Source organism: Penicillium citrinum (assembly GCF_028827155.1).
Source record: "Penicillium citrinum strain IBT 23319 chromosome Unknown utg000006l:1.0-3011923.0:1.0-3012962.0, whole genome shotgun sequence".
Lineage (NCBI taxonomy): Eukaryota > Fungi > Ascomycota > Eurotiomycetes > Eurotiales > Aspergillaceae > Penicillium > Penicillium citrinum.
This window is the reverse complement of record NW_026622691.1, coordinates 2,004,754-2,026,739: the sequence shown is the minus strand read 5'-3', so window position 1 is coordinate 2,026,739 and position 21,986 is coordinate 2,004,754. Positions and strand designations below refer to the sequence as shown.

At 46.3% G+C, this 21,986-nt stretch overlaps 7 protein-coding genes across 7 annotated transcripts; 3 read left to right on the top strand and 4 right to left on the bottom strand.

Annotated features, from left to right (window-relative positions):
* Positions 1 to 214: 214 nt before the first annotated feature.
* Positions 215 to 3,462, top strand: N7469_007288 (uncharacterized protein; the record flags this gene model as incomplete). The annotated part of the gene is made up of 6 exons (XM_056646206.1): positions 215 to 847; positions 930 to 1,288; positions 1,832 to 1,900; positions 2,057 to 2,739; positions 2,803 to 3,122; positions 3,181 to 3,462. The coding sequence occupies 6 exons, from the start codon at positions 215 to 217 to the stop codon at positions 3,460 to 3,462; spliced, it is 2,346 nt and encodes a 781-aa protein (XP_056499647.1).
* A 618-nt stretch (positions 3,463 to 4,080) lies between these two features.
* Positions 4,081 to 5,409, top strand: N7469_007287 (putative sister chromatid cohesion protein Dcc1; the record flags this gene model as incomplete). The annotated part of the gene is made up of 3 exons (XM_056646205.1): positions 4,081 to 4,199; positions 4,279 to 5,015; positions 5,081 to 5,409. 3 exons carry the CDS (start codon positions 4,081 to 4,083, stop codon positions 5,407 to 5,409), a joined length of 1,185 nt encoding a protein of 394 aa, XP_056499646.1.
* A 225-nt stretch (positions 5,410 to 5,634) lies between these two features.
* N7469_007286 (uncharacterized protein) lies at positions 5,635 to 6,798 on the bottom strand (the record flags this gene model as incomplete). Its single annotated transcript, XM_056646204.1, has 1 exon — positions 5,635 to 6,798. One exon carries the CDS (start codon positions 6,796 to 6,798, stop codon positions 5,635 to 5,637), a length of 1,164 nt encoding a protein of 387 aa, XP_056499645.1.
* Positions 6,799 to 8,263: 1,465 nt separating this feature from the next.
* Positions 8,264 to 8,758, bottom strand: N7469_007285 (uncharacterized protein; the record flags this gene model as incomplete). Its single annotated transcript, XM_056646203.1, has 1 exon — positions 8,264 to 8,758. One exon carries the CDS (start codon positions 8,756 to 8,758, stop codon positions 8,264 to 8,266), a length of 495 nt encoding a protein of 164 aa, XP_056499644.1.
* A 3,014-nt stretch (positions 8,759 to 11,772) lies between these two features.
* N7469_007284 (putative mitotic spindle checkpoint protein (Mad2B)) lies at positions 11,773 to 12,606 on the bottom strand (the record flags this gene model as incomplete). The annotated part of the gene is made up of 1 exon (XM_056646202.1): positions 11,773 to 12,606. One exon carries the CDS (start codon positions 12,604 to 12,606, stop codon positions 11,773 to 11,775), a length of 834 nt encoding a protein of 277 aa, XP_056499643.1.
* Positions 12,607 to 17,777: 5,171 nt separating this feature from the next.
* N7469_007283 (FAD-binding oxidoreductase) lies at positions 17,778 to 19,190 on the top strand (the record flags this gene model as incomplete). Its single annotated transcript, XM_056646201.1, has 1 exon — positions 17,778 to 19,190. The coding sequence occupies one exon, from the start codon at positions 17,778 to 17,780 to the stop codon at positions 19,188 to 19,190; it is 1,413 nt and encodes a 470-aa protein (XP_056499642.1).
* A 214-nt stretch (positions 19,191 to 19,404) lies between these two features.
* Positions 19,405 to 21,455, bottom strand: N7469_007282 (putative transcription factor; the record flags this gene model as incomplete). The annotated part of the gene is made up of 4 exons (XM_056646200.1): positions 19,405 to 19,966; positions 20,037 to 20,384; positions 20,456 to 21,348; positions 21,399 to 21,455. The coding sequence occupies 4 exons, from the start codon at positions 21,453 to 21,455 to the stop codon at positions 19,405 to 19,407; spliced, it is 1,860 nt and encodes a 619-aa protein (XP_056499641.1).
* Between the last annotated feature and the right edge of the window lie 531 nt (positions 21,456 to 21,986).

Genomic DNA, 21,986 nt, shown 5'->3' with positions numbered 1-21,986 from the left:
TTTTCTAATTTTTTTTTTTTTTGTTGTTGGGTTTGCTTTGAGTTGTCTTTGCTGTCCATGCCCTTTGACATTACCTCAAAATTCTTTTTAATCGCATCATTTCACAGTCACATAAGAGCAGGCTCTCCTATGTGATACCGCTGCCGCCCTTTTTCAACAGGATACGAATACCCTCCAGGCAGACTGATATAATTATCTATCTACTTATAGTGACATGGGAAGAGCACTGACTGGGACCGTCATAATCACGGGTGGCAATGGGCAGCTAGGATCCGAGATTGCTGTGGCCATTGCCAAAACACAACCTTTCGTACATCTCCTCTTAACAGCACGGAATGCCAAATCCGACGATGTTCAAAGCCTCATCACAAGAATACGCCTTATTGGGCCACGATCTATCGAAGTTCTCCCTCTTGACCTAACCGATCTGCGTGAAGTTACTCGGTTCTCCCAGCAAATGGTAGACCGCGTCCACAGTAAAGAAATTCCACCGATCGTCGATTTGATACATTCTGCCGCTGTTGCATCTTACGTTGTTGACGAACTTACCCTCGACGGGTTTGATCCGGTCTATCAAACCAACTGCATCGCTCCATTTCTGCTGACCGTCGGTCTCCTCGAAGCGTTCCGAGCCGGTGATGGAACCCGGGATGGTGGTGCGAAAGTGATGTACATTGGATGCTCCGCTGCATCTAATGGCAGACTCGATTACTTTGATCACAATCAAGGCCGAGACAGTCGTCCCCCAGGAACGTTACTAAGCGCCCGTGAAGGCAATGCACGGTTTGGCAGTAGCAAATTGATTGCCAGCGTAGCTTTGTACGCGTTACGCCGAAGTCTCGCTTGTGTAAGTCTGACCCGATCTTACAACGGCGCCCTTAGACGAATCACAAGATATGCTGACGTTCCATTGTGAATCATTTTTGTAGACAGGGAATATCTCGCTTGATATCTTCACACTCGACCCCGGAGGCATTGCGGGTAAGAGTCATCTTCGAACAAGACCACCCTTGTCAGTCAGAGTCGCACATCAGACGCAGACCGGACTCCGGCCTTTTCTGCGCATGCTATCCCGTAGCTCGATAAACAAAGCCCATGTTCCAGCTAAAGTGATCGCCAACGTCGCATTCCAGGGGAATGCTGTGGAGAATTGTCAGAGAGAACGCTACTATATTCTCGACAGCGAGTACGAGGCTGCATCCGTCGTGTTGGCTCTGCGTAATGGGTCACAGATGGCGGGCCGATTAGTTCAAGTGATGCGAGAGGCAGAAGGAGGGAAAAATAGTGGGTCACCATCGTCGATCGGTACTCTTCCAGTTCCATCATTGAATGGCGAGACAGGAGGTTTAAATGATGAGCAACACCAAAATTGTAGATAGTCACCAAAATTAAAAGTATCATGCTGGATGACACCTTTTCAGATCATAGATAATATTTCTATAGAGCTCACCCTCTGTGGAATATATATATATTAAATATATTCATCTATGTAAAAGACAACACGATTGTCTGGGATGACTGGAAGTAGTTGGTGGCTGCAACCGGCCGCCCCGGATTCGGTGACGCACGCCCTTTTGTTTTCTTGTGTTTTTCTTCTCTCTGCAACTCTCTTCGTGAGTGTCATCTTTCCTCTCTTCTTCATTTCTTCATTTCTTTTTCTTCTTTGATCTTCCCGGTGACTCTTTGTCATCCCTTCATTCCATCTGCTGATCGGCCTGTGGTCTCGACTTTCGCTGGTCAAAAAAAAAGGCCAAGATAGATCGTTTAGCCAACCTTAGCCTCTGTGATCTCCGACGCCAATGCAGTGTGATGCCCCATGAACCATGAACAGGCCTCACGCCTTTTCCAAGGGCCATTCGGCCTACCCTCGCGGGTCGGCCTTTTCTATTTCCCCTAATAGGTACGTCTACATTGATTAGCTGCCATCATGGTAGTGTTCTCGATTAATGCGCGATTCCCATCTTTTCCCCTCCGGGGTCCTTGTTGCAGGTATACAGCGGCAGGTCTTCTTAGTCCTAATGCTGACAGTTTTCTTTTTCTTTTATTTATGGTATAGTTTCCAGCCTCGTTCACAACCCGCCCTTCGACGCCGAAGACAACTCTTCCAGCGATTGTGTCTCCTCGCCGGAGTATCATTCTTGCTCACAATCCTCATCTTCCCCTCCTGGCGCGCCGCTGTCATCCCTACCTTATCATTGGGTCTCATTCATTCCTCTGGGGACCTTCAGCTCCAAACTGTTCGATATTATGATCTCTCCGAGGTTCAAGGGTCCGAAAAGGGCTGGGAACGCGGGGAACGTGTCCTCATGTTAACCCCTCTACGAGACGCTTCTTCGCACCTTCCAATGTTCTTCTCGCATCTCCGCAACTTGACTTATCCACATAATCTGATCGATTTGGCCTTCTTGGTTTCCGATTCGCGCGATGATACCCTCCAAATGCTCTCGAGCATGCTCCAGGAGATCCAGAATGACGCAGACCCAAAGATGAGCTTTGGGGAAATCTCCGTGATCCAGAAGGACTTTGGACAGAAAGTACAACAGGATGTTGAGAGTCGGCATGGCTTTGAAGCACAGGCCAGCCGCCGAAAATTGATGGCCCAGGCAAGGAATTGGCTGCTTAGCGCGACACTCCGTCCCACTCACAGTTGGGTCTACTGGCGAGACGCGGACGTCGAGACTGCGCCATTTACTATCATTGAAGATCTGATGCGTCATGACAAGGACGTGATCGTTCCAAGTAAGTTTCAATGCAAACTTGAGTTGATCAGCTTTTCCTTGATACTAATAGATCATTCAACAGATGTTTGGCGACCACTTCCGGACTGGCTCGGAGGAGAGCAACCGTACGATCTGAATTCATGGCAAGAGTCTGAAACCGCTCTGGCATTGGCCGATACGCTCGATGAAGACGCAGTCATCGTGGAGGGATACGCGGAGTACGCGACTTGGCGACCTCATCTTGCCTACCTACGTGACCCGTATGGTGACCCAGATATGGAAATGGAGCTAGATGGAATCGGTGGTGTCAGTATTCTCGCCAAGGCTCGCGTATTCCGCGCGGGCGTTCACTTTCCTGCGTTCAGCTTTGAGAAGCACGCCGAAACTGAAGGATTTGGCAAGGTAAGACAGAGACTGCATCATCCCTGACTATGGCTTTACAACGTCTAACAGTTTTTAGATGGCCAAACGGATGAAGTTCTCCGTTGTTGGATTGCCTCACTACACGATCTGGCACTTGTACGAACCTAGCGTGGACGATTTGCGTCATATGGACGAAATGGAAAAGGAGCGACAAGCGCAGGAGCAAATTGAGCGAGAACACGAGCTTGCAGATAAGCAGAAAGAGAGCTTAAACTCGAAATCTCAACACGATGCCGAAAAGGGTTCTAGCGAAGGCCCTGCTGCTATACCTCCAAAGGATGTCGCCGATAAGGGTAGTTCCAAGCAAGGAAAATTGTGACGCGGTCAACGAATCGATCTATATCTCCTCATTTCAACAAGACACCTTAAAGGCCCCTCTCGAATCAACCAGCTGGCTGGACTTACCACATGGTTCTTTTTTTAAACTGAGTGCTGCCCTTCTAACCCTCGACGTGGCGAGAAGAACTCATGCTGTTCTCCTCCCTTGTCCGAGTGGGCCGAATTTTTGCAAACGAATTTCTTCTTGTTCAATCACACGAGCGTTTTCTCATTTCTCTGCGTTTTAACTCCCTTCTTTGATGTATATTTCCGTCATTGGGTGGTCTCTGTCATCATTTATTACTAGATAGCATACTAGACGGCGCGAGCGGAGCACAAGCAACAAGGTGCTTGAAATCGAATTTCAGCCTATTCCATTGCAATTGGACCTAAGCTTAATTCTGATACCTAATTATCATAACCCAATGAGTTTTAATAATGCCTCTATCTTGTAGTAAAATATTTGAAGTCTTCTAGTTGGAAATGATTCTTCGTCATTAAACGGTGGTCTGTGCTGTTGGAACGTCCATCGCGTCCCGCCATTTTCGCGCGTGTCTTCACGTTTCTTCCACACGCCCACATCATTCCTCTAGTTGTTAATCAACAGATCGTTTCCAGAATGTCGACTCAAACTTCAAAAAGCATATTATTCACGCATACTCAACCCCAACAGGGCTTCCGATTATTGGAGATCCCACCGGATCTGGAGGAACTATTGACATCAAAGGATGCTCCAGTGTACGCCAACTCACAACAGAAAAATGGGCCAATTTGCTTGACGCGTGACGAATTAACACTCAATTCTTTGATTATCTAGGCTTCAGCTCAAGTCTCCCTCATCTGCACTCGCACAGGCTGTTAAGGACCCCGCCGCGCTGGAATATGTCAATCTGTGCACCCCGACTAAAACCTACCGTATTCGTCAAGTACAGTCATCCAATTCGATTCACATCCTCCAACCGAGCTTGGGACAGATATCTCGGGATGATATAAAGGTCGTTGAAGAAGAGGCTGGTGACAGCGGTGCATTGAATATACCAGATGAGGCCGTAACAACCATCGCGAAGTGCGGCTCAACATTAGAACTACATATCCCGGACGGAGGATTCTCCGCAACCCCATTCTTGGAAAAGAGTCTGAGACTATATGACCCTCGAAGTGGTGATTACGAGGGAGACCTGGCCATGGAAGATGAGAATATTACTGAGACCCGGAAGCGAGAGGCGAGGGAACAGGTTTGCGAGGATATTCCTGTCTCTGCGGCGCAATGTGAAATGGCCTGGTTAGATATTTGTGCTTTCGTTGACAGTAGTCAGGAGGTTTCTTGCTGGAGACCTTCGGCGCGAATGCGGTTGAGTGTTTGGAAGCGTCTGGTTGAGGGTGCTCTGTTGCAGGGTATTGATCTGGAGAAACAATTCCTCGTTGGTGATCTGTGGAAGTCTGTACTTGACGATGATGCTTCTGCACCACCATTCCCACGGCCGTTGCTTGAGGCTTTGGCGCGCAGACTATGTGCTGAAGACCAGAGGCCATCTTTATCAGAGGATATTAAATGTGAGTTAGCTTTCAGTTTTACAAATTCATCTGCAATGATCTGGGCTGATTCTCTTCATCTCTAGGGGCAAGTTTCGACAAGACAGAATGCACAAGATGGGTTGGTGAAACCTGTCTTGCCGCTACGGCTCCCACGGCCTCTTCTGCCGTGGGAAGAAGCGAGTTTCTACAGCTTTGGAAGGACTGTCTACCGGAATCCTGGAGAGACGATGCTACCCTCTCCAAGTTATCGGCGGGCTCATTCGAGAGCCCTAATCCTACCACGATTTTCTTTGTCGATACATCTCAGCGTACACAGGCTAGTCATGCCCCTGTTGCTGGAACCGGGGCTGCTAAACCTAAAACCAAAACAACCAGGAACTGGCATGAACTGTTAAAGAACCAAAAGCGCTGATTGCGCATTACTAAAACTGTCTCGTTGACAGTTAGCCTCCAGTCTATGATGCTGGATATGTCTAAAAACATGATGATCACGTTTGCCGCCCAGGTCATCCCAAGTTTCGCACCTGGGGAAAAGTGTCGAAAATTCGAAAAGAAACAGATGTGAAACAAAAGAGATGAAAACAAAAAGGAAAAAGAAAAGAAATCACGCGAAATATCCAGAAATAAAATTGGGCAATCAGCACCAAGTGAACTTCTCGTTCAACAACCACTGCACATCCTTGCCTAATCCCTGTTCGGCGCCAGTCCATCGCAGACTAGAAATGCTGCTCTCTTCGCGGTGTACCACTTGAGCTGTAGGATCGAGAAGAGCCACTGCTTTCTCCAGCAAGGGTGAAGGGTTCCAAAATTCGATCTTGCTCATATTCCATTCATGAGCTTCTAACTGAGCCCGTCGCAAGATACCTGCCATTGCTTGGATCACTGTCTGTTCATCTTCCGGAGAGGTCGGATCATCATAAACCCAACGCAGGATGTACAAAACATTATCCTCGAGGGCCTCGCCGAAATTGCGGTTCCAAGCGCAGTACACGCGAGCCTGGTCATCCCCAGCGCCCTTAATTACTGGAGGGGAGCGATTTGGGAAAAGCTTATCTGCGAAAAATTCCTCACGAGCCCAGTGCCAGATGAAATGATCGAAGTCCGGAATGATGGCCACCTTGGCACCAGGTGACTGCGAGACAATGTGCATGCGCTCCCGCAATTTGGCAAGTGTTGTCTCATCGCATATATTGTCCTGGACATCTTTTGCGGACAAAGTTCTGATTTTGCTTCCCTCAAGACCCCCGTTAAGCACCTCCTTTGCGAGTGGTGGCAGAGACATATGCGAAGACAAGAATGGCCGCCATCCAAATTGAGCGTAGAACTTCTTACCAATATCCGAGAACAGAATCGTGAATAGAGATCGACCACGCGACTCCTTTTCCATCTGCCATGTTTCCAATTTTTGACTCAGCTCCTCGAGCATTCGTTTCGCGTAGCCTTTGCCCCGAAACTCGGGCCGACAGTAAACACTCCCGATTCCGTGAGTCTTGACATCTTCGACCGTACCGTCATGGGCTAACAGTGCTTTCTTCCGGTACGACTCGCAGGAACTTAGAATAGTTCGTTCACCCTCGGGCTCGGAACGATCAACCAAAATCCAGCAGGTCAGATTCTCTCGAGTTAATCGTTGATTATAGAGATGATCTTCACGGGCAATATACGAGTCGATATCCAAGGGACCCTTCCAGGCTACACTATTGAGCTTGATGGATTCGATGCGTTCCTTGGGAGTGGCAGGGACAAGCACCAGATCGGGTGAATCCCCATCAGGAAGAGATGGAACGTTTGCGGCAATCATGATGGAATCAAGCTAGTACTATCACGCAGCTGTGTCTCGCAATGTAGACGTCAAGGTTGAAAGAAAAAAAAGTCTTCTCCACAAATTGTTCAAAGCGTGTGGGGGCAAATTGACACCCGTAGAACAGTGTCGAGTTCACAAAGAGAGAGCTAGAGAGTGTATGAGACTACTTATTATGGAAATTGGTACCACGTAAACCAACGTATTGGTAGTCAGCAGGGAGGAGAGTAGACTCTTAAGACCAACAGGACTCAGACATGAAGGGTTGATAAGAAGGGGAGATAGAGAAAGAGAAGAAATCCGGGGTTCGAATGACGAGGGTTTGTCAAAAGTGGATTCCGCCTTTGGATCCAACCACGGAAGTATTGTAGTTATATACCTCTACCTATATATATAGCCAGATAACTTTCACTAACTAATAGTGTTAGTATAGTGTTTGGATAACAGCGTTGCACCAGACTCATTCCCTCCCCTCTCCCCGCTCCAATGGCTTCATGCAGATCGTGATCCAGACCGGAGAGACCTGCTTTCCACGGCGACAAGCGGAATTGTCGAGTATTTTTCTTTGTCAAACAAACCGAGGGGAAGCGATGACAAGCGGTTCTCTCGACTCGACTGGCAGTTAGAGGTTGAGGCCCGGTTGCACCTGCCGTTGACGTAAACATGCGGGTCACCTGGTAGGGCACGGTGGGTCACAGGACTGCGGAGGTACAGCCAGTATACTATCGTACTTCATGCATATCGTATATTCAAGGTTTTAAATAGTAGAATAGTAGATAGAATAAGATAAGTCATCTGTATGATGACGATATAATTGTGGTTATCATGATCATATCATATTCCTTTTAAGAGTGGGACATACCTATGTCCTAGAGTAGGTAGGTAGGTACTCTAGGGCAGTCTGACTGATCGGGAATGATCTAGTTGAGAATAATGGAAGTCCCATTCTATGTAACTCACTGACAATTGAGGAGTTGGATTGATGATCCAACCCAGTTGATAGCCAGATTAAAACTCAAACCAGATTATTATGTAGTGCTTTGAAAAAAATCAACAAAGTCACTGCCATTGCGGAAGAGTGCGGAGAATACGCCAACTGCTTCGTTTGATCTGGTCCTAGAAAGCGAGTAAGGATTACCACTGACTAGGTAGCACTTCTAGATTATATGGTCCTTAAGATTGGGAAAAAAAAATCTTATCATACTTTTCAAATTCGTTCAGGAATATACAAATTAAGCCATATCCTTCATCTTGCATTAGTCGGCAGCATCCTCACCCCTATAGACACTCTTATAGTACACCATTGTATCAACGGCAACAGCAGCAGCTCTCATCGTCATCTTTCTTACTATCAGACCAACAGCATCCCCAATCACCACAGCAGTCACCGCAACATCCATCTTCATTATTGCCATTATTCCCACCCCCGCTAGTATTCTGAACCGGCTGAAATGCATCTTGTGGACTATAGTACCCTATCTGGGTTATTGTCCTGGGGCCAGTCTTGTTCGTTATTATTCTCATAACACCGATCTTGATCAGATCCATCTATAGAGTCCCGATCTGAAGGCTCTTGCTCTTCATGTCTGATGATCTGCTCCTGGGTATATCGCTCCTCACGATATTCCTCATAGATCATAGCACCACCAACACCCATTGCTGCACCAACTGCAGCACCAGCCACAATTTTCTTGCCGTTACCATTACCACCTCCACCAACATGGCCTCCACCACCAGGGTGACCTCTATGTGGTTGATGCTGTTGCTGGTGTTTCAGGGCCTGTAGTTCATGGTTCATGTGGGCATTCTGTTTTTGCATCATCACGTTCTGCTTGGCCATTTGCTTCTGTGCCTGGGCATTTTGCTTTGCGAATTGTTTCTGTTGTGCAATGTTCTGGCAATGCTGATCTGCGGATTGGCGCTGGAGTGCTGCAGAATATTGGTTTAAATTGGATATCATGATAGGCGATCTGACCGGATTGAATATTCTGTTGATATTGAAGGTAAGCGATTTGTGGATTGGTATTGTTGGATTGATGTGAATGATAGTGCTGGTTCTGTGGTATATATTGCATTTGGAAAGCTGAATATGGTTGGTTTGGGCATATATATACAGAGACAGAATGCTGTGGACCTCTGTCTCTATTGCTGGAAGCTGGTTTTCGGGTTTGTTGTGGCATAGTGGCTGAATAAACAGGCTCGGAGAAGAAGATAGATGATACAGAGGTAAATGAATAGAAAGGTTGCTTGGTTAGTTAGAATACTTATCTGATAGAATAGAACCACCTTGGACTTGATGGCATTTATACTAGGTGTTGCTCAGTGATCTGGGCAATATGAGCCACATCTTAAAGCGAAAGCATCAATCGTCGACTGATCTCTCCGCGAGTCATTTCATCGGCATTTCCACCTCATTTGGAAGCCCAGAGCCTCATCAACCGTAGTTTGCATGTGTGCTGCAGTACTGCCACCATGCGGGGCACAGATGGGACCAAAATAGAAGATTATGCAAGTTTATAGGCCGCTGTTCTGCACAGGTAAGCCATTTGATGACTCTCTGGGGTCTAGCCAGGGACAATGTACCGAATAGTGAGAGAGCATGCAAGCCTCTTCATGCTAGCTCACAAGGATGAGTCCACGAAGAGGCTATTGCTTATTTTTGAATGATTCAAGACTTATTTCGACCAGTATTACCAACAATTCGGCTTTTCGTATTCAGCTGAGCTTTTATTCAGTTAATAACCCCGGTTTAACCCCCCAGAATACGATCGCCACATGTCTTTCCTCTAGATTTGCTAGGAATAGGCGCCTCGGTATTCAGTTCAAGCTCCCAAAAACATGAAGCGAAAGCAGCTGTGTCCGGATATTTTGAGGTAGATATCATTGTATCTGTAAAAGGAATATCTCTCTACTGCTACTTCCCTTGGTACCTACCAAACTTGAGAATTGGTGGAATGTATCAGCAAACGCATACATGAATCATGATATCTTTAGGGCGAGTCCACTGCATGTCAGCAACAACTTTATGCAGGCGACTGTAATCAGACGCTAATATCAGCCACTGGTCTAGAACATACTTTATTTCATTTAGACAAATGAGTCCGATTTCCAACTTTCAGTGCCTCGAGTGAGCTGAATCTGATTTTTGCAAGATCATAAAGTCAACTATTAGAGGGAACAACAGGTAGATGGCTCTAAGAATTTACCCTTGCCTACAAGTGCCTATTACATCCAACCTTCATCATTACCCTTGTTATAATGTTTGAAACAAACATTTGCTGGAAGCCAATAGATATGCAGCCAAAATAAAATTATGAGAAATTCCGTCGCCACAAATTAGTACATTTCTGCAGGTATTTCCGAATCATTGAATTTATAATCAAGGCATCGGGAAAGATCCATATACTTACCGGTAGCAGCTACGGACGTTGGTAATCCAACAATTCTGTATTTCTGCTCGTTTCAATATAGCTGATTACCTTATTCTTACCAAATATCGCCTCATGTTGATGTATCATCAACTTCTCAAAAACCTGCTCCTTTAGGCACAGTCCACCGATGAAAGCCAGGTATAAGTTTCAAATTCTATCAACGTGCTCAATGTATTAATATTCACTTGATATGTAAGTGTGCACTTTTAGAGCTCTCCCACTAGAATGTATGTTCCACGTTTATCACGATCATCTCGCGAGGTGTACATGCATCTCCTGCGATGTCGTGAGATTGTCTCTACCGAGCCAATGAAATGCAGAGACAATGCCCTGGACGCTTCCACGAATGACGCGCACTAAGAGCCTAAGCCAAAGGTTGATATAAAAGGCTAAGGTACTGACACAAAAGCTGATGTGGACTTGTGTCTATCCGAAAGGGTCCTTGACTGAAGTATTTATTTTGATTACGCGACGCCGCGATTCCAACGATATACGTATACAAAATGACGTCTACAAACGACTGTAAAGATGAAAATTAGATACCTTAATCAAATTCAGTGGCAGACATTCATGTACTATGCCGTAAAAAAAGGGTCTCATTACGTTTTCGCACACTGCGAGTGGCTATGATACTTACACGGCAATGTCCAAGAACCTATTTTCAATCAGCCAGGTACAAAGACGGCAGATTCAAATCGGTAGAGAGACGAAAAGAAGCGTGTCAATAATGGAAAAGAGAAGGGTCGAATGAAAGACAACCTGAAGAGATGCAAGAGCATTACGATATAATAATCAAAGACAGAACACGCGAATCAATATGTTGCCAAACGATCCATGAGCCCATGACGAATGCGACAAGAGGTAAGACAAGAAACTTGAATACCAAAATCATAAGAGTGTGTAGGGGTTCCAGAGACAAGACGGTATTGGGAGCTAGGTGACTAGGTAGTTGAATTGGCTAGAAAAAAAATGAGAATCATGTAGTTGAGAGAGATTCGACAAAGGAGACGAATGGAATACATCAAAAAAATGGAATGGTATGAAAAATAATGAGAAAGGCCGAACCGCAGATAAAAAAAAGATCAGCATGTAGAGTCGACATTCGGGGATTCAGCACACGATGCAAGATGGGAAACGAGCTGAGTCGAAGAAAAAAAGACCAGAAATCAAAGAAGGAGGAGAGGAATTTGAGAAGGAATGTCGTGACGAATGAAGGATAAAAGAAGAGCAGAGGGTTTGTAGGGGGAATGGTGGAAAGGATGAGTGAAAAGGAAAGATATGAACCTGATCTATGTAAGTATTGAAAGAAAATGGAAAAGAAAAAAAAAATGCCATGCGAGTCCCAAATATCGTCCGCTCCCCGTTTTATATATTTGCGCCACTTTCTTTGCGGACGACAATTCCTAGTTTCCTCGTCCATCATGTATGTTCGATCATTGGTCACGCTAAATCAAGAATGAGACTGAATGGGAGTGGACAGATAACAAACGAACAACAATTTCCACGGGGTTGACACAAATATATCCCAATCAGGAATTATCGTTCAAGGTGGTTGCTCTGAATCCACCGGTTCGTTAAATTTCTGCCGCGCCTCTTCCACCCACAGCTCCAATCGTAATTCCCCAGCCTCTACACGTCGTACCGGTACTGTTTTGGCGCGACCATTTGAGACTGGAGGGGGTGGCCGCTGTGGCTCACCATTTCGTACTTTCGAGACGGAGAAAGGGGCGGTACAGGATCGAAGGTGTACTTTGCCGGGTTCGGCCACAATCCATGTTTGTTCTTCGTTGGTAGTTCCGGCGGGGGGTAACGCATCCTCCCGCACTTCAATGCAGACAGTAAAACTAAATTCGTCATCCCGCGGGAGCGGGGTCAGTCGCGCACATGCGGACGCAAGTCGAGCTAGACAGGCTCGGAATTGTGACTCGAGGTCAACTGAAGTCGGAGCGGGGCCCCGGTCGGAGACGGGGGCACCTGGATTGGATGAATCTCCATTTCTGTCTGCAAATGTTGTGTTCACTTCTCCCGCAGGAGCCCGTGGGAAGCCTGATAAATCAAAGGCATATCGTTCGAGGGGCTGATTTGTGCGAAGAGAAGAAATAATGATACTGACTGCGGTGATTGTGCCTTTTAAGATCTCTGTTCCAACCGCGATTGATGCATCATTAATATAGTCACACACTTTAGGGTGACGAGATTGTCGGACGGGATAGTTGTATGCCCGCACGGGAAGGAAAGTCGCGCGCGGATAGACGGAGCGCAGGAAGAGTATTTGGTGGACAGATACGGTAAGGAAATTGGTGAATGACGCCGCCAGCGCCGACTGGTTGGTGGGCAGCGATCTGGTAGCAGGGACCGGGGCGGCGAAGGTGGTCATGGTGGTGGTACTACTGGTCTCACTGGCAATCGGCATTGCCGTTGAACGATCCGGAGTCGGCTCCACGGTAAGGGTGATCTTGACGAAGTCTCGAAGAATCTGAATGATGTTCCACCCTGAAGCTAATCATCGCTCTGCCTTTCTAAAATCTTCGGTCAATGAGAGAGTCCTTTGATGGAAGTAGTGGGTGAAAATATGTTGTTGGTGGGTGTTGTGATTTTTCCCAGATGGGAGAACTGAGGGTCGGATTATCAAGGATTTTTTTTCCCGCCGGTCCTCGGCCAACAACACATTGAATCGGAGAGAATGTGCGAATGAACAAAACGGTCGGAAAATTGGTAGAAGAGGTATGAAAAGTGTAGTCAACCCACAAAAGGTGATTATTGGTGGTTAAAAGAAGGTGAAAGGGAAGAAGGGGGGTTGGTTGGTTGATTGGTTGGTGGATTGATGATTGGTAGTGGATTGGTGGGAGGGGAGGGAGGGGGTTTTGAGGAAATCCGAGCAACGTACGCTTGGGTGGACAAAACGACAAGATGCAAAGCCTCAGAGCATGAGGAAGAGAATCCGTTAAGAACCTAAGCGCCGATCCCAAAATCGAAAGAAAAGAAAGGTAACTTTTTTTTTTGGAGAAGTGATGTACCCAGGCGAAGAGGGGAGGGCGAGGAGGGGCTTAAAGCGAAAGTGAACGACGAGGGGCTCGAGAGGGGCGGGGGGGCTTCAAGTGAAACGGCTAAAAAAGGCTCAGGGGCCTGTCGAAGGACAGCGAAAGTCGAACCTGACGGAAAGAAAAGATGAAGTCGATGGTGGTTCACGATGTACCCCGTGTGGCTCACTCGAGGGGAAAAGCAGGAGTGGAAGGCAGACGGTCAGTGGAAGTCACGCTGTCCGTCACGTGGTTGCGTCATTCTAGAGGAACATCGACACACTTTTACATAGTACACTTATACTTGATAAATGAATTTGATTAATTGATAGTATTTCTTTTAAAATGCCTAGATTGAATGTTCGGTTTATTCAAAATATATTACGATCAACATATACAGTATATTCGTTCATTAGCATCGCTGCAGAACTTTACAGTATTATGGCCGTAATGTCGGTGGATGAGAAAATCCCCAATAATACAAGGCATTGATTTATACAGTCCACTACTCGTTGCTACCCATTTACCTTATTCTGTATGGTGGTAAGTTTTGTGTGTTCTCTTTTTGCTTTTCACTTTTACTCTCTGTTCGGTTTTTCTTCTTTTTTTCTTCTTCGTTTCTTTTCCCCACTAAACGGGTTAGTGAGGTGGGTGTAATGAATAGGATACACTCAAGGAGGGGCGATCATCATGGCCAAGCGAAAAAAAAAAGAGAAAAAAAAAGCGTAAAAGATTATCTGTAGACAATACGGAGTATCCATAATAACATCTAAAAAACATACTCCATACATGGGCCATGGAACCATCGGCTTTAACCGTGGAAATTCTGCAAGAACGGACGGGGTATAGCCGAGAAGAAAAGAGAAGAAAAAGAAAAAGAAAACAGCCACCCCTCAATCTTGTGTGTAAGCTTAAGTCTTCATCCAACTGCGCAAGTGTATTCAGGACCTAGGGGTACCCTAGGTCAACTTGTACCTGGCTACGATGGTAACCAGTCATCGATGCAGGAGAAGGAGACCGAATTCCCCATCGGGCCCCAGCAGACCAACCTCCAAAGAATACCAGAAAATTACACCGCCGCCCCTCTCGCTCTCTCTCTCTCTCTCACTCACTATCATCATTATCAACCAGTCACTTTAGTATCGGATTTTTCCGCTGTACCATATCGTACACTATTTTTTCTTCGCTTACACTCCATCTATTATAGCTTTAGGTCATGAATACTGGCTAAGGCACAACTTCATTCTATGAAGCGGATTCCTTTACCAGGTGTGGAACCCTTCGATCCGAGTGGCCGCTACTTTGACTGGTCTGTACGAGGGCTCACCTGAGGTCACGGAGTATTTTTCAGTCCAGCAGGGGAGATCGTTCCGACTCCATCGCCGCTGGCATCACGTGAATCCTTTTTTTTCTGATGCCCAATGATCCATCGTTGCTTTATGTACCCATGGTAAAACATACTGTTTAACTAAATGTAGTAACTAATGTATGTGTAGTAGGTTCATCGAGGTTTCTATTGAAAAGCTTACTTATACTGAGCCGAACCTGGTTGATACTCCGGCATATGTGTCTCCGAAATTCCCATCTGTGAATGGCATATCCTCTATCACACATGTCTCGGCTGAAAACAAATACACCTTTACTCCGTACATCTGGGCATCTATGATATGCCTGGGGTATTATAAATGTGGATAGTGATAGCGTACCTTGTGCTTTCCCTGGTAGAAGATGATCATTGATTCGGATGCTTCGGACCGCCTTCAGGGAGACCTTCTCCACTCAATATTTACAATGGCATTGTCCTTTGCATTGTAGCTATTGTCCCATACTATATAAGTAACTATCTGGTGTAGTCATATTATTTAGCGTTTTGAAGAGAATAAGGTACGAGCCGGCACCGGTTTTTTAGGGTGGACTCGTAAACCCCAGGATAGACTACTTTTTGGGTCTTGGATCTCCATTTTTAGTAGCACACGGTTCAAGAAACTACCTAGGATCTAGGATCTGCATTCTCGAGCGATCGCGGCTGCGAGGGATATGTACAGGAAGAGGATCTACGAAGGGCAGAGCCAGTTGAATAGAAGTTCAGTGTGTACAAACCAAGTGTAATGTACCTGCTACTGCACAGGAACAAATTCCGAGATATCACTGCTGGCCAGTCATCAATTCATCATCTGACGGGCAATTGTCAGCAAATTTTAGACTCGTTTCTTGGCATCCATTCCCATGGTGGCGGGCGTTGGCGTCAGACAAGCCTCTTGGGGGAACTTTGTGGCAGCCTTGCATTTTCAAGGTCTGAAAAGCGGATTTGAGAATGAAGTCAAGATCTCCGCAGTGATCACTCTGCTTCTTTCCGAGCCCTACATCCCCCGGCTTAGTCAAATCAATACGTCACCTCCGAGAACAAGGACGATTGTTGACTGTACTATTTACACAAAGCGGTATAGTACTACAGTTGTAGTTCATACGTACTGCAGTACGGCGACAGCATGAGATGAGTGGCCAGTAACTACTGTATCTTCGTTGTGCATGCGGTACATACCGATAAGTATGTCTGACTTTCCCCAACATGCGAAGCAATATGTACTACATACATCATTCTGTATCGCCATGATCCTACATACTACGGCTGTATTGGACAATACATAATATGCAAACCCAGCATGACTGGGTGGACTCTTACTGTACAAAAGTCCATACGTATGTATTTCAAAGGAATATTCCGGGGATCTGTATATCAATGTGCGATTCGCCTCCGCGGGCCTGACACCGCCAGTCTGCCTGATTGAGTGGATCATGGCTTTTTCCGAAAATCCTCAAGGCCCACTACTCTCTAATGGGCGTCAAGTCAGCCGCTGAGGCTGCTAACGCAAAAACCGTCTTGATTTGTGCCGTGTCTCTGCTAAGAAAAGGCCAACTAGACTAATTTGAGGCGAATTGACGGGTGGTCACCAGGCTGTGCATGGATTCTTTAATACTGTAGTTGACTACTGTTGTACACTGGGGACGATCGCGGCAGCCGCTAAAGTAGCTGCCCCTCACTGCCCTCCCCGCGATCAATGATCACCCGAATGTGCGCCTGGCGATCATGCCAGCGGTGGCAGTCGAAGGCGTAGAAACGGATGGAAAGATAATTGATAATCCGGGTGGCAGAGTTGACCCTATGAGGATGCGGCTCGCACTTTTTGCAGGAGGGTGGAAATGTTCCCCGGGGTTCTTATGCCGCCACTGCCGTCACTTGGGATGATCATCAGTCAAAGGGCCCTTCTTTTCTCTGTCACGCATTTCCTCTGGCAATTCTTGGCTTTTCCCTGCCAACCTAATCCTTTTGCCCTCGCTGCGTTGGTCCACTAAGTAAAACTGAGCACGCCTGTGGACGCACGGCCCGGATCGGTGATCATCTGAGTACAGTATACTAGAAAACGAGAGTATACCAGTTGCTTGTCGTATAATATCATTTTACATTATAAGGGTTACGGTCAGCATGAAGCTTATTCTTCTAGGCTAATGACGCTTTTGATAATAACCCCCTCCAATCTCGTTACCCTAGTATAATTACAAGTCCTGAAGAAGAACATCATAGTCCGCTGCGTGACGATCACATCTGTGCGACGGTTTAGTAGATACAAACTACCTGTAGAGTAAGTATTGCGCTTTTTTTTAACAATTTCCTACTCTATTTTCTTTTCGTTTCTTCCGATTGGTTCAAAAGCACCTTCTTACCTTAGAAGCTGCTTATTTTGTCTTTACCTCGGCTTTCGACTTTGTATTGCCCTAACTCTGGCAGATGAGATTTATGTACAGTACCAGTTGTACTCCTGCCGGCAATAAATAAGAAAATAAGACGAGACAAAATAAATCAGTCCCCTCTCAAGCCTCGGGCTAGTACAGCAAAGAAAAAATAGGTATCTTTTTTTTTTCTTTTGCTCATGTGGATCGTTCCGACTCAAACATATACTGTAGTCTCATAAACTTAATCAAATATCGTTCAGAGTACAACTGTCGGCCATGTGCAATCAAGGAATTCCCTCTGTTGCTTAACCCTACTAGCAGAATTTAAATATTATATTTTCAGAATTATTGGATAAATTTGATACAATAAGTCTATTTATTTTATCTCGATTTATTCAATTTGAGATTTGGCAACCTACATGATGCAGGGTACCTGATCTTAATTATACTACTAAAGATAAATAAACCGCAAGAACATACATTGTCAGCGATCATTATGTAACCACCCACTACATTACTAACCTGCCGGGAGTATGGCTTAAACAAACCATATCATCTTTGCTGATGATAATTCAGAGTGTTTGTAATGGGACAGGTCTGAGCGGAGTTTTTTCAATGTTGTATTGGGCCGTGAGGCCGTTAAAATGATCTTCGGAGTTTCTTCATATTTCGTATTCCGGAGTACGGAGTAATATGTGTGAATTTGCGAATGCAAGAAGAAGAGCGATTTTAAAAACGAATCTTAAGATCGGAAAGTGACAGATGCTATCATACTCGAATCAAAATTCTCCTCAGTATGATAGCTGCCGGCTCCTTTGCGGCGTGTCTCCTGGCATCGACTGGGGGAAACTCAAGTGCCGTAGCCTTTCCAAACCAATTCAACTATGCCAGCCTGGTCGCTCCATATAATCTCAATCTTTTGACGACCCCTGCCGCGATTGTCTTTCCCCAAAATGCAACTCAAGTCGCCGCAGCTGTCAAATGCGCCGTGGACGCAGGTATCAAGGTTCAAGCAAAAAGCGGAGGCCATAACTATGGCAACTATGGGTCCTCCACTGGCGAGCTTTCGGTGAACTTGGAAAACCTTCAACATTTCAGCATGGATGATACTACCTGGACTGCAAATTTTGGGCCTGGAAATCATCTTGGCCAAGTCACAGAGCTTATGTATAACAATGGAAAACGACAAGCTCCGCATGGGGAGACGTTTGATGTTGGTTTGGGCGGACACGCCACCGTTGGCGGCGCAGGGGCTGCATCGCGACAATTGGGTCTGCTCGTGGATTATATCGAGGAAGTAGAAGTGGTTCTTGCCAACTCATCCATTGTCAAGGCATCTAGATCGGAGAATCAAGATCTGTTTTTCGCCGTCCGTGGCGCGGGCTCAAGCTTCGGCATCGTGACTGACTTCACCATTCGTACTGTACCCGCACCCTCTTCGACTATCAGATACACCTATGTCTGGAAGAAACCAAGCGTGTCATCTCAAGTGCATATTTTCACGACCTGGCAGCAGCTTCTCGCGGACGGACTCATACCACGGCAAATGTCATACGCTTTGGTCGTGACTGCCAGCAGCATGGTGATGTCGGGTGTATACTTCGGCAGTGAAACGGAATTCGCCTCCCTCAATCTCACCAGCTATTTTGTCACGCCTCCACAAGTGGTACAGACAAATGCCTATACAAGTTTTCTCGAGGTTTCCAAGTCCTTGGACGCAGCAGTCACCTCCGCTGGTATCGCGACCCCATCACACTTTTACGCCAAATCTCTGGTCTTCACCGAGGAGACACTTATCTCTGAAAAGACTGCCTATCGATTCTTTAACTACCTGTCCAATACGAATAATGGAACTGATTTATATGCCATCACCTTAAATGGCCTCGGGGGCGCGGTGTCAGATATTTCATCGACTGACTCGGCCTATCCTCACCGTGACACGCTTTTTTTCATGTTCTCATTTGCCCGAACGAGCGGTATCTCAACCAGCACGTCAGTCGATTTCTTAAATGGGCTGAGCAAAGTCGCAAAAAGTGGAAACCCAGGCGCATATTATGGCCAGTACGCCGGGAATGTGGATACAAGGGAGTCAACCATGGAAGCCCTGTCTGCATATTATGGACAGAATCTGGGTCGCCTCAAATTGATCAAGAAGGCAGTTGACCCAACTGATATTTTCCATAATCAGCAGAGTATACCTGTCTCTTGAAACATATTTACTGCCGATAGAGAATGGTGAGCTGTAGTGAAGTGCCTCATCCGAGTAGCGAGTACACTAGTGTATGACAGCTCTCTCCATTCGTGTATTTATCCTCATACTGAATATTCTACCATACTCAATCAAACCTTGAAGCAAGCTTTGCTTCACCAATTACTAAACGAATACTCTCACACTGCCAAGGTTTATATTACAATTACATAAACTACATGAAAGCATCGAAATCGACCACCTCTTCCGTTCTAAACAAAAACGTATCAAAGTCGAATCCAAAATCGTGAGAAATACTGTTGAAACAGTAACCTGCACCCCCCATGAGTGGCTCGCCTTCACTTCCTGAAGGTAAACAACCTGTTTGAGAGATTTTTGCTGAAAGGCCCTCGAAAGTCCAAAGGCATTGTTGAACATACGTGCTTAGATGAACATGGGCGCGTAGAGCCGTCAGAACATCTTGCCATGATTGAGCTACTGTGCCAGTGAACAGCTCCGATTCCACCATGGCCGCTAGAAAGATCACGCCGGCGATATGAAGGTAGTATACTCGTGTCCACCAAGGTAGTATACCGATGGGTTGGTCTGTGCCCAATGTTTCGAGAATTAGGGATGTAACGGCTCGGGCAGCATCGACACACATCCTGGCACATTCTTTGAGGAGACGCTCATTTAGACTGGAGACCTCGGTTTTTGACTGGAGGGCAGCAGAAGATTTCATAGAATAGAAGCGGGCGAGAAGTGGTCTGTAAAGATAGATCCGCGTATGGAGAAGTCTATGCGAAAACATTTTTGTTGGCATGGTGGAAATTTGAGGCTGAACTAGAAAGCCAGTGAGGGGCTTACCGAAGATGCAGCAAATATCGCTCCATTTGAGACGTTGTTTCTTTCAAGGTTTTCAGATTTTGTAATTGTAGATCATTGGGAAGACTAGTCTCCCATCTGTTGAGACAAGCGTCGAGGTGGACTGCCGTAGCGTGGTATTCTTCCTGCTGTTCTAGGAACTGTCCTGCTGATATTGTCGCGAGGGTACTTCTTGTCTGTCTTTGGGCCAGTTGTATCTGGTTTCCGATCTCGTGCAGTTCCAGTTTTAGACGGGAATAGTCTGAGGATTCATCTTCCTGCCTACAGCAACCTGTTGACGAGGGAATAAGTGCCAGTGTTGATACCTTTCCGAGTGACCATGAGACACATCTGCAATAGCCAAGTTTCAGTTTCCGTTTTCCGATAACATAGAAATCATTATTAGCCAAAAGAACACATACCGATCTAAAGCGACACAGCTTGCCCAAATCTTACGTTTCCGCCGAGTCTCATCACTAGCATCCTTGGTGTGAGCAGTCTCCGATAAATGACAACACATACTCTGCGCAATACGCGTTGCTAGACCCGCGGTCATCCATGTCTTCGGCTGATTGTTGGTGCAATGGAGATATCGATTCATAAGCATCAGACACTGCACCGACTCTAGTGAACCAGGCTCCCAAATAATCGACTCGACAGGGAGCAGAGCCCAAGCACGCCGAAAGTAAAGATTCCCCTCATTGTCCCGATCACCGAAGGGCGTGCATTCTTGTCTTTGTACGGCGAGAGCAAACACCAGGTTGAGGATGGCGAGCCGGATCTGGGGGATTATGGTACGTGGCGACAACAGATTTGAGGTGGAAAATGACGATGCGTAATATTGAAAGAACTGGGTTCGATCTAAGATAGGCTCTGCAGGGTCAACATACTGCCAATAGATTCCCACAAGACGATCTGCATGAGGTCTGCAGGGTAACTCAGTGGATATGGATAGCGAGGAACATTGAGCGGGTAGATTCAAATCTCCAAATAGGGGTGCATCGACAAAAGGGACAAGGCACGAGGTGGCTGGTGGGATAATGCCTGCTTTATCATCAATGGCGGCCGCAGCCTGACCAGCAAAACGGCCGTGAGCCGCGAAGAATGCGCGATTATAATTGCGGTCCTGGTCCAAGACTCGGCCATCACTATTACCCATTGGGGCAGAAAAGGGACATGGCGGCTCAAGGGTGTTGGTACGGGTGTTCGGTGTCAAGACCGTTGATATTGAAGATGTCTCGTAAGAACAGACAGGGGAGGATGGGGGTGAAGCGAGGACAGGAACCTCCTGATGCTCGATCTGTCGCGGTGCAGACTTGTCCATAGTCCCAGCAGCAGCGACATCGCCTAGTCGGCTGTAATTACATTCTCTCCTTCCAGCCTGGCACCGAGAGCATGCTGTTCGGTGTATGTAAGCTTCATGCCAGATCTGAGAGGAGTATGAGGACATACCTGGGCGGTTGCCGTCGCATTTGGCCTTTCTTGATCGACAAGCTTGACAAGCTTTGGAGACTTTTAAACGTTGTCTACGGATGACTCGGGCATCAAACTGCGTTGGCTGGACCATTTCAAAAGTTGTTCGTTCGGTCAAAGCATTGAAGGACCAAGTCGTGCGTGGGATGTGTGATATGTGAGATGCGAGAGATGCGACAGACGTACTATGTACATGTCCACATCCAACAACGAAAAGCAAAGCCAATCAGCTGATCATCCGTTACGGTATCCTCCATAACGCTATGCTTTGTGATTGGGTAATCTAATCTAGACTGAGCCCACTTATGCGGCAGTATCCAATCAACAGCTGATCCGTTTAGACCCACCTCTCACAATATTTACCAATGGGAAGCTGATCCGTTTTCCAGTCGAGCTGTATAGAAGATACTCCGATCTCCGTGAGAATCTTATATAAAGCATTACAGCAGCCTCATCATGGGATGATTATCTTTTTGAGAC